Source organism: Antennarius striatus, chromosome 2 (assembly GCF_040054535.1).
Source record: "Antennarius striatus isolate MH-2024 chromosome 2, ASM4005453v1, whole genome shotgun sequence".
NCBI lineage: Eukaryota > Metazoa > Chordata > Actinopteri > Lophiiformes > Antennariidae > Antennarius > Antennarius striatus.
In genome coordinates this window covers 23,305,750-23,321,975 of record NC_090777.1, presented here as the reverse complement: position 1 = coordinate 23,321,975, position 16,226 = coordinate 23,305,750, and the positions used below count along the sequence as shown (strand labels likewise).

The 16,226-nt window shown below is 41.1% G+C and overlaps 2 protein-coding genes across 4 annotated transcripts; one reads left to right on the top strand and one right to left on the bottom strand.

Annotated features, from left to right (window-relative positions):
* The first annotated feature begins 135 nt into the window (after nucleotides 1-135).
* coq10a (coenzyme Q10A) lies at nucleotides 136-5,623 on the top strand. 3 transcript variants are annotated; one of them, XM_068330559.1, is made up of 6 exons: nucleotides 136-180; nucleotides 587-736; nucleotides 2,102-2,251; nucleotides 2,337-2,529; nucleotides 2,635-2,736; nucleotides 3,182-5,623. In XM_068330559.1, exons 2-6 carry the CDS (start codon nucleotides 600-602, stop codon nucleotides 3,347-3,349), a joined length of 750 nt encoding a protein of 249 aa, XP_068186660.1. In that variant the 5' UTR covers nucleotides 136-180; nucleotides 587-599; the 3' UTR covers nucleotides 3,350-5,623. The 3 variants fall into 3 exon arrangements, with proteins under 3 accessions (XP_068186660.1, XP_068186639.1, XP_068186650.1); XM_068330549.1 differs by having other exon boundaries at nucleotides 145-291; XM_068330538.1 differs by having other exon boundaries at nucleotides 142-736.
* Nucleotides 5,624-5,773: 150 nt separating this feature from the next.
* Nucleotides 5,774-14,385, bottom strand: cs (citrate synthase). Its single transcript, XM_068330525.1, has 11 exons — nucleotides 14,227-14,385; nucleotides 12,080-12,130; nucleotides 11,752-11,859; nucleotides 11,249-11,314; nucleotides 10,845-10,976; nucleotides 10,001-10,189; nucleotides 9,606-9,805; nucleotides 8,512-8,641; nucleotides 8,191-8,292; nucleotides 7,765-7,974; nucleotides 5,774-7,685 (listed from the first exon to the last, which is right to left on the bottom strand). The coding sequence occupies exons 1-11, from the start codon at nucleotides 14,275-14,277 to the stop codon at nucleotides 7,515-7,517; spliced, it is 1,410 nt and encodes a 469-aa protein (XP_068186626.1). The 5' UTR covers nucleotides 14,278-14,385; the 3' UTR covers nucleotides 5,774-7,514.
* Nucleotides 14,386-16,226: the final 1,841 nt, after the last annotated feature.

Sequence of the window (16,226 nt, the reverse complement as noted above, 5' to 3'; positions counted from 1 at the left end):
TATGTTTGTGAGAAAGTGGATGTACACAAATTCCTTTGGGATTCTATCTATCTTTGTGTTGTTATCCTCCAGGGCGATAGGGGGCAGCATTTTGCCTCACGGCCGTCTGACTCCACCAAACGCCAGCTGGCAGAAGAAAGAAGCTGTTTGTCCCACCGGCGTCTGGCTCAGCAGCGAAAGGTCGTCCGCCTCTTGGTATTCAACAAAAACCTGGAAAAAGGCCGCTGTTATTACTTGCGCTGATGTTTGTGTAACGTTCAAGACGCGAGTGATGCGAGTGTCGATGAAATAGTAAGGTACGCGACTATTCGTGTCGCGTCTTATTATGCAACAAATCTAGCTAGCTGCGTTAGCAGGTTAATAGCATTAGCTGCGGTTAGAACGGAAAAGACGGTCGGAGGACTGTTGGAGTGAAAACACCCGACTGTCCGGTGGATAATTGTTGTGTTAACGACTTATAATCAGCGAACTTTGTGCGTGAATTAATATAGCAGTGCGAATTGGGTGTGTTGGGACTGGTTCCTTGCAATCCACCCTTCGGTCTTGGATCAGAACCCGGGCTCATCTCAGATCTCCATTCCTTCAGTAGCTGAATTCTAATGGCAGCTACGGCCGGTGCTCGGCGGTTACCGATGGGGGTGCGGACATTGAGTGACTTTCTCCACATTGCCACCGTGGGCTCCCCCCGCGGGAGTCGTGCGCTGCTTTCCAGAGGATGCCTGCGACAAAACATCAGGTGAGTTTGTCTTTGAGCCAACCTTATCGAGGTAGTCGTATTTATGGTTCTCTTATCTCACAAGTATGCCGTAAGTCCATTAGGACGAGAGCTGACTGATAACCTGCATGTCCTGCGTTTTCCACTGGAGAGTTTAAATATCTACCGCTTTACGACATCTAGCCTTACATCTGTCTACCAGATATATTTGTATTGATTATGATGATGCAAGGAGAAAAACAACAACAATTAGATAACAAATATTTAAGAGCATATGTCTCGGAGGCGCCATCACCATACCAAGCCAATCACAGCCTGGGGCGGGTCATGGCGTCACTATGCTCGACTCTTGAGAAGAATCCTGGAGCCATACGATCTACCTTAAAATCTTATCACGTGATCCCCTTCCCCCTGGTCCACATTTCCATTAAAATGGCATTAACATCCCTTACAAATGTTTTTTTTGTTTGTTATTCTGCTTTCACGTCCATTCACATAACCTCCCCCATAGGTTATTTGCGTGGCCCCCATCTGTATTGATTATTCGCTGTAATCTCCTGGGTAAACACAACCATGTGATGTCCTCCTATGGGATAATACGTCACTCTTCAGGGTGATCATGCTGCTGGTGACTCATCAGTATAGCACTAGTGTCAAATGATTGGATTATTATTGTTGTAGGATAGGTGTGGTGTGTGTGTATTGATTATTTGTGTCCCAAGTTCTGTGGCTGATCAAACAATTCTGGCAGTGTTGCCCCAAACTGAGCAGATTTAAATTTGCCCCCAGGTGGGTTTGCGTACTAATGTACTAAGGGTGTTGTCCTTTGGGATTAGTGGGATAAAGGCATTGTGATTGTGTTGTCACACTCAACATGACTCACAAAAGTCATGACAACAGTAATCAGCAGCAGCTACTGCTGGAATGCTCAAAGAAAGCAGTAAAAGGTCAATTAATAATGCTCTAGGAAGTTTCCCTGTAATATAATCTGAAGTTGTATTCATCCCAATCTCCAGTGACTACGATGTTACTTTAATCCCGTTAGAACTAATTTTAAAAAAAAAATTAATTAGGTTGAACAGGTTGCTTAACAGAAAGCCATTCCTTAATGGTGCAACAGGCCGGTGTGTGTGATTGCGACATTCTATCATTGCATATTTGTACAAATGACCCATTTCAGAAAATGCCAGCAGCCTGCCAGCCCAGAGGCCTTCCATTACCTACTGGTCCAGTGTCTTTTGTGTGGAAACTGACTTTAGCAGCCACAAACTGGAATGTTATGGTCTTTTTTTTCTTTTTACTTTTTGCTGTTGTTGTGGACTGTGCCTGTGGTGCGCTTCACTCATTCCAGAATGTGGCTGACTGAACACATCTCTCACCTTTCAGGCATTTGTCATCATGTGGCATTTTAATGACAAGAACTCCAAGAGTGCGTTGCCTTCAAAACTGGGACACAATGACATCTGTTCCTCAAAGCAGAAGCTTCATCAGCCTGACCAACAAAAGGAAGGAATACTCCGAGCGCAGGATAATGGGGTAACTTTCCAATGTGTGCTGCTAGCAGAAACTTTATCTCCTGTTTATTCCTCTGGTTCTAATTGTTGAATGTTTGCCGTTGTAGCTTTTCTATGCAGGAGATGTACGATGTGGTGTCCAATGTTGCTGAGTACAAGCACTTTGTGCCGTGGTGTAAGAAGTCCCAGTACATCATGAAAAGAGCCGGCCACTCCAAAGCCCAGCTGGAAGTGGGATTCCCTCCAGTAGTGGAGAGATACACGTCCATGATCACCAGCGTCCGGCCTCATCTAGTCAAAGTAAATCTGTCCTGTCAACAAAAATGTCTGATCTGTCTTGTAACATCAGTGAAAGGCTAATGGGTTAGGGTTACATTTATGATGTCAATCTACTTCTGATCTCAGGCTGTGTGTACGGATGGTAGGCTGTTCAATCATCTGGAGACAATCTGGCGCTTTAGCCCTGGGATTCCTGGCTACCCTCGCACCTGCACAGTGGATTTTTCGGTCAGTATACTACGGAATTTACCCAACAGATGTCGGACCCTTTCGTCTCTCTTGAGTTTTTTGAAGTAATTATTCCATCATTAAAGGACTAGTTTTTGCTCTAGTTAGCCCTGTGATTTGAAATGTCCCATTGAAAAGGTGAGGGATTAGCTTTACAGAAAATCGGCAAACAAGTCATGTTTTCTTCTCAAAATATTTTTAATTCTAAAATCAGTTGAAAATACTTTTGAGCAAGTTTTCTATTCTGGTATTTTCTTCTTCTGGATAAAACAAAATGAGCTCCCTGCTGCCCCCTAGGAGGGTGAACGCTGGCTTGGCCTGGAGTGATGTAGCCATCCTCTCGTCCATCCATACAAAGCAAATAATTATATTTTTCCTTATTGTTCAACTTCCTGGTCCTGTTGTCGTGTTTTCTTATGTCCCCTCTCTTTTTTGTATTTACCAGATATCTTTCGAGTTCCGTTCTTTACTGCACTCCCAGTTAGCCACCATGTTCTTCGACGAGGTCGTGAAGCAGAATGTCGCCGCGTTCGAGCGGCGCGCCTGCAAGGTGTACGGCCCAGAGACTCCAATCCCACGGGAGCTGATGTTCCACGAGGTGCACCAAACATGATGTCAGCGACCGCAACGTCTCCATCTGGCCTTAAACCTCACCGACCTTCTTATCCTATGTCCACACGAACTTGCATGTTGCTATGTAGTCACCTTTCATTATATCTTGGCTCCGGAAGATGTTACACGTCCCGCTCTCGTTAAAATTGAGCCGGAATTCTCGCCTCAACAAATTGTTACTCATCTCTTCCTCTTTATTTTAGGGCTGTCCACTTTCTGTCTACCTCCGGTTAAGAGGATGTCACTGAGCAGAATGAATCTGCCATTGCTCCATTAGTCGTTAAAAGCTGTATGTGTGCAAAACAGTAAATCATTGCAACATCAATCATCATCGATTATTTAAAACACATGACACCGAAGAAAACACATGTTTAGTTCTTATAAAAGGCACAAAACATTTGCTGAAACTGGGATCAAATCTTATCTCACTATGACTTGAAAGTTGCTTCCCACGCTGATGCAATAGTGACATCATCAGTATGTCATACCATATTAGGAATTCTTTCATCTTAAAGCATTTATTTCAGGTGTATGTTTTTAAATTTTATCCTTAGACTTTTCCCATCAGTGGCTATTTGCACATTTTTACTGTTTGATTAGGGTTTAGATTAAATGTGCCATGTCTGCGGTGGGGAGGGAATGCCTCCGCTGTTCTGACATCACTTTAAGGGAAACGTTTCCTTTGTCCAGTCAGCTGTGCCCCCAACCGGGTTTGAGGAATTGTAAATTTGGCCTCCTTGCTGTGACGGTCGTGATTTTGGATAGAGGCCTGCTGGTTTTAATCATGTCTTATTTTAAAGCGTGGAGTGACCTCAGGGTGGGGGAATATAAACCTGTACAAAAAGAGCAGCTGAAATAATCCATGGATGAACAGAATATATGACGATCAAAACATTTTGCTGATATATATAGTTGAGTTTTATAGACTTAAAATGTTAGTAAGGATTTTGCGTGTCAGATAGTGATCCATTAGTAATACGATGGCCACTTTTACAGTAATGTGATTACTGTGGTGCTAACAAGCAGTTCATGAGAAAGTTCCGCTGTGCTTTTTTTTTTTTTTAATTTAGCCAGTTTGTCACCTGAAGGTCCTCTTCCTCATCCAACGTCGTCGTCGTCATTCTGGGTAGAAAACATCAATTTTTCCCAATTTGTTGATTTCATTTTTTAAATTTTGGATGTTTAACCTTGTCACATTATGATGCGTGAATGTAAAAAAAAAAGCAGGGATTTGTGCTTACGAGGAGCCCTTCAATTTAATCCACATTGAAGGGTTTTTAAAGGTGATCGACTAATCACCATGTAAAGGTTCAGGTCAAAGGAAATCCTCATCAGGATTTCTTTGACCATGCGACAGTTCTCATATTCCAATAATTCTGAAGGTTCTTCTCAATGGATTTTGGCTTCAAAGTTGATGTAATTGTGTTGACTCAGAATGAAGGTAAATCAGTGCATGAAATTAGTAAGTGGATGTGAGTTTAATTTTTGAAAGGTTAGTGAACCATTTGAGAATTATGCCGCTAGGGGTTGAAAAAGGTGACTAATTTTTAACTGCTATGGAATCCTACTCTTGCAATTTTGCTTCATGTGAGAATTCACCTTCACCCTAGGAGTCTTTTTTTGTAAAAAAAAATTTTTGCCAAGTTTTAACATTTAAGGTGCCAACATGTTTTCATTCAATCGGGTTAAAAAAATATACATGAATGATATGAATATTCTATTTTCACCTTGTCCCTTTGGTTGATTTCCACTTCCACCCACAACCCTGGGGGGGACGGCGGCAGATTATAAGTATGAAAGGATGAGATGCATCGCTATCACTGACTGAAGAGTTTCTGCAATAGAATATGTTAACCATTACAATATAAGTCTTTGCATTGCAAGCGAAACATGTTACTGTAAATACTGCGGGTGTGTTCAAAGCATTATTTAAATAAAGGTTGAATTTGACTCGTGGATTTTGCAATTCCATCATCACAAAACATTTATGAAGTTTAAACTGGGTGTTCTGAAGTATCACTTGGCATCACACGGACCTGGGCAGAGAGAATGTGTCCAGTGACCAACAGGAAACCGGAGCAGGGTGATGGTATGTGGGCCAGTTATTAATAACAGTCACGAGATGTGGGTTTAAGGTGTCTTTCTTAATTGTACTCATTACATAAAGCTCAGCTCAGTGAACAAAATGTCAGGTTCGAAATGTAGCCCTACAGCAGATCTGAGATCATGTTATGGTATTGAATTCATATGTCCAGTGGTTAGAAACTTTACTCCTTATTAAAGCAACATGTTAAGGTTGGAATGCCATCCTCAAAACACAAGAAATGAGCTCTGACTTCCTTACCCGGTTGTATTTTTTTTCAATTCAAAGCACCATGTGAACTGATGACACCAGCAACAAATCAAGACAAAGGCGGCGTTAATAAAAACTTTTATTTTCATTTTTTGTTTTCCAATATTCACTTTTCTGACCCATCTGGCCCAAACCCCCCCACACACCCACCTCCCTCAGCATTTCTCTGATGAATCCATCTACAATGAATTCTCCCAGTTACTGTGTAAAAACCTCCGGGCTCCTCTACGATCAAAATAACCACCAACATGGAAAAAGACCACTACATGACAGACGTATTTGTGTGTGTGTGTGGGGGGGGGGCTTACAGAGCTGAGCGGACGACCGATTAACAGCAAGAAGAGCTGGAAACTAAGATCTAAGAGCTTTAACTAAAAATACATGGAGTGGTGACGAACCCGGAGTTTAAGAGCAAGCTTGAAGTATTTGAGGGAAACACCTGAAAAACAGCACCGGAGAGAAATTGTGTCTTTATACAGGACAGCTTTTTCTCTATTTGTTCGTACTCAGAATTTCACAGTGACCAGTAAGACTGAACACGACCAGATCGATGGGACACGACGGTCATCTTTGTGGTTGTGACAAGCAAATGAGAGCTCACATTCAAGCTATACATATATATATATACCTATGTACATGAAGTATAAATAAAACCACAATGAAAAGCCAAAGATTTTAGTTTTATACATTTTCAACACAAACAAACAAAACACTGCCTGTGGGACACAATGGACCTGGGAAGGTTCAATCACTAAGAATTAGGAAATCCAATCAAGCAAGTGTTCATTTTGAAGCAGTTGTTGTTTAAAGCTCTTCAGTGGGGGAAATAGAAACAAAAAGTCTTCAACCAATGCCCCCCACACACACTGCACTTTATATTCAAGCTTGCTCTTATGGATTTACTACAGGCTGCCATTTACAACACCCTCAGCTCAAATCTTTATCATTACTCTCACGTTAACTCTTCGTTACTCGAGTATCCTGCCGACCCCCCGAGTGGAGAGACCCGGAAAAGCCGTTAAAACGATGCTGGTGGGAAATTAACTTCTATGGAGACGAGAATTACTTTGATCATAGAGGGTCATCTTTAAAATTAAGATAAACTACAAGCTGGAGGAAAAAGAAAAAAAAAGAGACCACAGATTAAAAGGGGCAGTATCTTTTAACTGATTTCCATGTCTTGATTTCACTTGTGAGGACCTTTTTCTTTTTTTTGTTTTGTTTTTCCTAAACTGGAGTGTTCATAAATGGGAGTGAAATGCATGGACTGACAAACTGGGATTCATCTGGGATCACTGCAAAGAAAGACACGGAGTCTTCGAAGGGGAAGAAGGCCTCTTTTTGTTCTAACACAAATCACTGCGTTAGCCGTGAGCAGTAGAGGTGGAGTCAGATGTTGGTCTTTAAGTAAAAGCAGAGGAGGCGTGATTCTAACGATTCCCTTTGAACTTTGCTCCCTGTTTATGGTTCAGGACCGGGTTCCCCTGCACAAGCGAAAATCTTAGCGATGGTAGCAGGTTGCTATTGATGCATAGTTTGAAAACAGTATGGATTGTGTGTGTGTGTTTGGAACTGTGTGTGCGTTTTCAGCCGTGAGTGGTCGACTGAACGGACTTCGAATCAAATAGTGAGACGATTTATAAAAAAAAAAAAGGCCCTTCTGGGAAATGACATTAAAAGCGTACTGTCTCTTTGAATCTTGTTGGATCTATGGAGGTTGGAAATGACAGGGGGTCAAACTTACGTCTGCTTTTTGATATTTCCACCTCTTCCCACAATTCGAACTAACCCCCGGTTCCCTTTAGGCGGCTATTCAGCCTGACTTCGCTCCGACCAGTGACATCAGTCCATCTGTGCTCATGGACTTGGGGCGCTCCAATGGGAAGCCCAGAGCTCTGCTCCACACCAGCTGGGCGAGAACGCCGAGGGCTCGGGACACACCGAACAGCACCGTGTAGTAATTCATCTCAGTCATCCCGTAGTACTGCACACACAGGTGACAGAAGGGGATTGTCAGGGGTATGGTTTTAACGTGTCATTAAAAGCCTCCACAGGCGTCCTACCTGCAGCAGCACTCCACTGTGGGCGTCGACGTTGGGCCAGGGGTTCTTGGCCTTGCCCTGCTCCAGGAGCACATCGGGCACAATCTTGTAAAGCTGGGCGACCAACTTGAACATGGGATCGTCAGGCAGGTGCTTCAGGGCAAACTCACGCTGGCAAGTGTAACGGGGGTCCGTCTTTCTCAGGACAGCGTGGCCGTAGCCGGGAACGACCTACGAACACGGGACAAACTGACCTCAGACTGTGACCACTGTAAGGAGCATTCTTGTCCTTCTGTCATCAATCAACAGCTGGAGTGCTTGTTCAAACATGGAACAAACACGGCGTGTAAAGATAACAGCAACACACTGGACTCTAGACAACTTGAGTTTTACATGGTGAATCCTGAGGATGCCAGAGGACGAACCGAATCGCCTGTACTTACTTACCCTTCCTGACTTAAGTGTGTTCCAGATGTAATCCCTCATTCTCTCATCGGACACCTCTCCACCCAACTCCTTCTGCAGAGCGGTCAGCCACACCAGAACCTCCTGCAGACACAACAACAACAGAGATGTAACTGAATGACAAAACAAGTTCTTACAGTGAAATGATGACACAAAACCAGCTTAGTGGAAATCAAGCATTATTAAATTATCCTATTTAATAAGAACAGATTACCAGGAGACAAGGACTGCTAATAAGCATGATCTCATGCTAACCTCTTTCTAGCAAGAAAATAAAAGAGAAACCCTCGTTTTAGGACAGACCTGGTTGGCCAGGCCATGCAGGGGACCGGCCAGGCCGTTCATGGCAGCGCTGAAGGACAGGTAGGGGTCAGACAGGGCGCTACCCACCAAGTGGCTGGTGTGGGCGCTGACGTTTCCTCCTTCGTGGTCACTGCGACATAAAACACAATTATGAACTGAGGGTCAAGCAGCATTTGTTAAATCACTGATACACAAACCCAATGTCTGGACTTTTAAATAACTTTGATTACATTCTGCCTGTTGCACAGGCTCAATGTCTTAAACGACAGTCAGCATAAAACAGCATCACTCTTTATTTTCCTATCAACGAGAGAATCAAACAATTCTAGATTCTAGTAAATTGGCGTCAACAACTCCATTAATGAGAGCTACCATGACTCCTGACATGACCATAGATGAGATGACCAATGTAGACCAACTTAAACTTATATGAGGCACCTTAAGTTAATTATATTCAGAACTCTACATGTCTAAGCTCATCTTTGGAAGTTTGAAGAAGTAGACGGTTTCACTAAAGTATTATTAAGTTCATTATCTTAAATCAAATTCCCCTGATTCCATTCAAAATCCTTTGATTCATATACATAATAAAGTATTTGTATTCTAACGCTCAATGTTCAAAGCAGCAGATTGTCAGGATGTTAATCTGCATGTAGTTTGAATTCTGTCCACTTGGGGGACTTCCAACATTAGCAAGAAGTTAAGAGCATGCGTGTCTTCATAAGAAATAATTAAGCTAAAGTAATATAATAATATTATACCACACTGTTATCTGTTGTAACAAAAGAACTTCACAGAGCCAGTATGATTCAGAAAGCTAAAAAAAAACCCCAAAGAATCAAACATTGTTCAAAAGCCTATTTTAAATATGTAACTCTGGTTATATCTCGAGCGAAAGAGTCGAGATGGGCCATCAGCAGCTCTATTGGAGCCACCCAAGAAAATTCAGACAGGGATCCAGATCCTGCCAGGTATGCTGAACAGACACGAGTTGATCCGTAAACACGGCTCAACATGAGCCTTCAGTGCTTCAGGCAATACACAAAAAAAAAGAAAGAAAGAAAAAGACATATACTCCGCCATGCATGTTTCACCTGTGGATGGTGAGATAAAGCCTCATTAGCTCAGTGAACTGGGCATCACTGTAGCCAAGCATGTTGGTGAAGTTGTGGGACCAGTCCAGGTTGGAGTCGATGGCGCCGATGCTGCTGCCTTCGCGGTACAGATTGCGGTAAATCTTGGCGGCAATGCAGGGCAGCTTGGCGATCAAGTCCATGGAGTCTTCATAGACAAACTAGAAGAACAAAAGCAAAAGAATTCAGACGTCTGCTGCCCTCCAAGCAGTCCACTGAGGTTATGACGTTTATAATACTCTGAGCACAACTAATGGTTATTAATTCATTAGTCATGAAGTTGCATGTTAAATCAATGCTGCTGTGCCATAAGCCCGAATGTAAACAGCACTTTAATGTTTTCTGTGTAAGCTCACCTCCCAGTATTTGGTCTTGTGTACTCCCTCAGAGTACGCCCGTGCAAAGTTGCTCTCGCTGTTCAGAGCGGTGATGGCAGCACTGAACTGAGACATGGGGTGAAGGTTTGTGGGGAAGTTATCCAGCATGGTGACGACATGAGAAGGAAGAGCTGCTCTCTTTGCCCACTCTTTGGACACCCAGTTCACCTGGAGGAAAAAAAAAACATACAGTCAGATGAACCGAGAGGGTTGTTTTTCTGCTCTTTCTACATAGATTTTTGCAGACAGTTCACAATGAGCGCTGCAAATTAATCACAACCTCAGGACCTCAGCTGTCCTCTTTCTGGACATGAAGGACAAAGAAATCACTCTAACCTGCTTTAAAATCAAGCTTACCAAAGAACAAAAACGTGTCATCAGCTTAAAAGAGAATTCTTATCACCACATTATCTTATATGACTCTACAAGTAGATACCCAGCAGCAATAAAATGCCTATTTAATGTACAAACTGCCTTCTGTTCACTGGTTACATAAGAATTTTAAGTTTATATAACACTGTGTTCTAAAGTCATGCATAATTCATGGGTCAAATCTAAAACTTGTAATTTTGTCTCCCATGTTTACAGAGTGAGGTGACAGTAAACATGTTACACCGGTCTCATTAGTGAGTTTGTCTTTGAACTTGGCAGGAATATTAAATTATTCAAATGTTGAGAACTTGGGGGGGGGGGCTCGTCAAAACCGGACAAGTCATGGCCGAGACACCAGCAGGGACAGATAAACGGAGAGAAGGAGCCCTCTCTCAATTTAATGCAACTGTGACTCTGATCTTTGCCGCCCTGGTTTTTCTCTCCCACTCACCTGCTCCTCAGTGGGCACCTGTCCCGTGACCAGCAGCCAGAAGAGGCCCTCAGGCAGCGGCTCCTCACCTCCTGGAGCTTTAGGCAGCAGTTTCTGACATTCTGGGATGCTGTAGCCCCGGAAACGGATGCCCTGTGTAACAAGAGAAGCACAATAGCAAATCGATATTTATCTTAAATGACATCCCTAAACTACATATGTTTCTGACAGCACAGAAAGCATTCATCATCCAGTTAATAAATCCTAAACAAGTTATCCTAATGCTACCCATCTAATGAGCATGGCCTGTATCAATGAATCTCAATGATCTATTCATGCCACTGCTACCCTAAAAACTCTCAGCGTCAGTAAGAAAGCAATCAAGGTAAGTACCTACAAGGCAGGCACTTCTGAAGGATACTGACCTCATCGGGATCCAACACGGAGGTCTCATACACCAAACCCTTCATCCCCCTCATACCTCCATAGACCTGTGGAAGAAAACGCCAAAATTTAATGACTGATCTGAGAAAACAATTTTGATAGTAGATTTATCATTACTATTTATTCAGAGTGAAATAGGCCCACATCAGAATCCAGGAAATAAGAAATGTTTGATTCATAAATACGACAAGAAGGTTGTTGAACTTGTTGAATAACTTCATATAGTAAAGTGAATGCTTGGGTGACTCAACTAAAATGTCTCTGTTGGCAACAAGTTTTGCTTCATTTTGTGACCTCTGGGGGAGATCAGCCAACAACGTCTTATACAGTAAATAAGGGTGGGCAGGCCTGCAGGGGTTGGTTCAAGTACAGTCTGCAGTAATTAAAATCATGGCTGATGAGCTGTAAACCTTTTTATAAATTAATAACAATACAAAATATAACAGCACTGTCTCATTTCATCACCATCTCACGTGTCACTCACCATGTCAACAGTAACCTGTCCTATGTTGGTTTTGCCATATTGTTGCTTGAAGTTCTTGATCCTTGTCTGTTCCTTAGGAATAAGGTCTGCAAGAACGTCTTTCAGGTTCTGTACAAAACACACACAACAGTCATTCCTTAATCAAACATCAAAAACTAAATGTGATCTGGATTTGACTAGGAAAACATTTTATGAAAGGAATTGATGTGTGCACAATTATGATCATGATCTATTATATGCATAAAAAAACCAAGCAAAACTAGGGAGGCTACACTCTACACTTGATCTTAGCCAAAAGGCCGAGAAGCGAGAAGGCTGATTTACTTACTGTTGTTGTGGCGCTGGCATTTCTCGCAGTCACAAGGAAGTAAGTGGCATTCTGTATAAACAGACAAACAGTAAGATTAGCTGATTTTCATCAACTCCTCTTATGAAATTGGAAGAATACAGAAGCATGTCAAGCCTGCTAAAGTAAAGATGAACTGAGCTTGCAAACGGAATATTAAATAAGTGATTTACGTTGTGGAAAAACTGCTGTACACTAATGGCAACGAAACAATATCAAAAACAAACTCATTAGTAAGCAGTTATCAAAATATGAACATCAGTGCTGCGGTCATCCAGTCAAAAGAGGGATATAATTAATTCCTTCATAATTAAAGGGAGCATGGGTTCAGAATTAGCCCTTGGACTGTTGCTGATAATTGTGCAGGAAAAACTGAAAGGATCAAGAATGTTTGAATGGTAGCAATGTCAGAGTTCAACCTGCTACTCTAAAGCATGGAAATAGAATTCCTTTGCTTAATAAAATTATCAGTAGAACAGAGGGAGACTGCAGACAGATGACAGGTAGCTCTATTCTTCCTTACAACTACAACCAGTGATCATGAATAAAGGACCAACGTGACTAAAAGCAACAAAAAGGTAGGGCCTTATGTCATCACACACTAGACACAGCTGAGTGATTATGCAACAGGCCAGGTTCATAAATATAGAGCTGCAGTTTCACTCAGTTCGTCCCAGCTTCCTGACTAGGAGAAAGGCCAAAGAAACAAAACTGGACAAGGTGCATGGGAATCAATACAATGTGACTAAATGCAGGAAATAACTAATTTATCGGTTACCAATCACTCATATGAAAACAACACTAAACATAAACTTGGCCTTCAGAAGAAACTTAAATCTAATCCTACGCCTTACCTGTTAGTGCATTTATTCCTTTTTATCCCTACAACCACATTTAGCATTTGATGAATGAGCACTTCTCTTTCTCTGCCCTATAAAGAAGTTTTCTTCCAAAAACCTGGAATGTTCTGCAGCTGCAAGTGTACTCTTGCACTATTTTGTGAACAATCATGTGAATTCCAGTCAAAGGTCAGAGGAAAAATAACTTCCTAACAACCAAGAAGAGTCAGTATAACATAAAGCTAGTCTTCACATATTCCTGCTTAAATGACTACATAGTTAACATACTTATATATTTAACATATTTCTCCAGTTTGTACAAAAGAAGAAACAACTTTTACTTTGATTTCTTTAGTATCTTGTTATTTTGTTTTTTGAAATTCTTCAGCCATTATATGAAGTGAGGGTCATTAGGGGTAAGTAGTCTGAGGTGAGGTCAGTAGAGTAAGACAGTCGGTCAGTTCCTGGAAGGTCGATTTGGTTATTGAAGGAAACTTAATCACCCCGAGATGGAATACTAAGCCAGGTGTTCTAAACAGGGCATAATCAGTTAACTATTAAAGAAAAGTCCATGACTGACCCAGATATGTTAACATCTGCCAATAGAGATGACATTTCCGAGATATGTTTACTGTCCAGATCCACAGTCAATCTCTCATTTCAAGTGTAGCACACCTTTTACGTTTGGGAAAACATAGATATAATATTTAAAAGGAATTGACAAGTTTTACATGAAATAAGGTGACTTTAAATGCAAGATTAATACTTTGATGTGAAGGTCAATGGAGGAGGTGATTTTAGACAAAAGTTGTAGCTCGATTCGAGGCGATGACAGCTAAGATTGCGATTCCGATAAAACAAATATATTACTGTATTTATTAATAACACACAGTACAGTACTATTCTAATGAGTGAACGAGGTCTGGTCACCATGGTTGAAGGAAACACCTCCAGGCGGTGACAATGCCAGGCCAGCGTGAAGAGACACGGTTCCAAAGCTAATATTAGCTAACAAGGAACAAGTTCTTAAACAATACAACTCACCTTTCAGTATACCCATATAAAATTTATATTTATATAGATTTTAAAATCTATATTTAAACCATTTAGCGTTATTTAAATTAGACATATGAGACATTATGAGGTAAGCTTTTGGCCAGCTTCCTCAGACGGTATGGTTAAAAATGCTAAGGCTAGCGAATGTTAACTAGCTTGTCATTATGCTGGCTAGCCAGACGCTAGCTTACAATGTAAGCGCTACAGTTATTGTAAAGTTTAAACTTATTTTACCTTTGAATTGAGCAGTTTAGTTGCTAGTCTGCTGACCGACAAAAACGACATTGTGTCTCTTTGAGTTTTATTTCCAGTTATGCTTTACAAGTCAGGTAGCCGCTGCCAGTATCCGCGGAGTTGGTTGAAGGTGCCCCTCTAGAAAGCAGAAGGTTGAAGAGGGATTGTGGCCCGCAAGTAGTAACATCGCTGATTGGACGATGGGACGGCCGGCTGCCATTGCGTAACCGATCTTCATTGGCCGCCGGGATATATGGTGCATCCTGATTGGATACAGGTAAATTGACAGCGTGGGGACGATCGGGCTCTGTTCAAGATCTCTAACTGTTATGTTCAGTTCTTCAAGCTAAATATTTTTTGTGTGTAGCATGATAATACAAAAATGATTATACAAAAATGAATAGACTGGTTTACATGTGATTTTCGTGAAAGATGGACCCTAGCTCGTCCTGGAGTTGATTAAATTTTGGTGATGATCATGATCTGGATTAAATTATTATTTGACATTGTGAGACAGAACATTCTTTTTAATTTGTCTTACAAATTTCTACCTATGCAAAGACCTTTTTTTTTTTTTTTAATTTTGCTGAATCTCATCCACAAGCTCTTCCAAATGTTTCTGTCTCAGAAGAAGTTATCATTCTTACCTTTTGTCTTGTCATTGATTCCCATGATAAATACTGTACAGAGATGAGTTTAACAGCTAAGTCAAACACATTATCATGGAGTGTACTTAACGGGGTATTTTATACATTACTAGATTTATTTCCAGTTTCACTGGAGTTTAAGTTTGTCAAACATTCTGGAGCAAAATGCATATGGCTACAGTGTATCCATGGCTCTCTTAAAATGAAAATCTTTTGTTTTTTACATGTAGGTGGACCACTGAGTTCTGGCCTGAGCTGGTTCTCCTGTGTTGTGCCATGCATTTCTATGGTGGTTGCTTGGTTTCCCTTATGAATCATGGGATGCCGAATTAGAAAAACAAACCATTTGTGTCTTCGATACTGCAACAACCTGTAACAGTGCTTTTGACTCAATCATTAAGGTCTGGCAATAACTCTTGTCGTTTTAGAAACCTCAAGGATTGCAATGACATGGACACATGAGAATAAACTTGATTTATGTGTAATCCTTCAGAATTTTGGAATGGACATAACCCTCCTACACAGTTTAATGAATATCTATCACAAGGTTTTTGCGTAATCCTGCTGACAGACAAACCAAAGTCAGTGAAACTACACCTACTGGCATACTGATAACAGCTCATAAATGGCCTACTCTAACTACCTTTGTCTGGATAACCTGACAAGGATTCATCTCTAAAGTAAGGTTTATTTATTAGGTTTAAAGTACACAGGTTCACTCTGCATGGGCATGTGGAGTATTCTTCATGAAAAGTTCCTTCGATATCAAAATCAAGTATAGATCACTGAAATAAAGACATTGAAACGTTTGCACAGAATAACAGGTTAATATGGAAAAAATATATTTCATTTGTTATTCTAGGCTGCACCTATTATAGTCAGTCATGAGAGTTATGCTTTCAGACCTGATTTAAAAATCTAATCTAAGTAACCATGATCTTTGTAGCTATTTACAGCCGTAACAGCAGATAACAATTAATTGCAAGGATTCGGCAGTTAAAGTCAGTACACAGTTACCAAAGCGAATTCATAGGTAAAAGTGTTCCTGTTATATATATTATAGCGGGAACCTGTGGAAATTCCATGATAAAGTAATAATATTCATACCATACTTCATACCAAACATATGAAAACAAATGTATTGTTATTATAAACCAAGCGCACCCAATGTAGTCAAAAATCAACGTGGTGATGTAACGACTTTGTATTGGCAAATCATGTATTGCGCTGGGCGGGCATTGTGAAGCCGTAAGTGGATGTTAGCAGGATAACTGGAGAAAGAAAGGTAACAAATGGTGAGATTGAGAAAGGAGCTAATGTTAAAGGAAAAGGCAGCTGTCAAAAGAGCAAGTG

Coding starts and splice junctions, on each gene's coding strand:
- cs (XM_068330525.1), bottom strand. CDS start 14,277: ATGTCGTTTTTGTCGGTCAGCAGACTAGCAACTAAACTGCTCAATTCA. Junction 11,315..11,751: donor GACAGGTTACTGTTGACATG/GTGAGTGACACG, acceptor TTTCTTCCACAG/GTCTATGGAGGTATGAGGGG. Junction 8,293..8,511: donor TGCATGGCCTGGCCAACCAG/GTCTGTCCTAAA, acceptor TTGTGTCTGCAG/GAGGTTCTGGTGTGGCTGAC.
- coq10a (XM_068330559.1), top strand. CDS start 600: ATGGCAGCTACGGCCGGTGCTCGGCGGTTACCGATGGGGGTGCGGACA. Junction 737..2,101: donor TGCCTGCGACAAAACATCAG/GTGAGTTTGTCT, acceptor CTCACCTTTCAG/GCATTTGTCATCATGTGGCA. Junction 2,252..2,336: donor TCCGAGCGCAGGATAATGGG/GTAACTTTCCAA, acceptor TTGCCGTTGTAG/CTTTTCTATGCAGGAGATGT.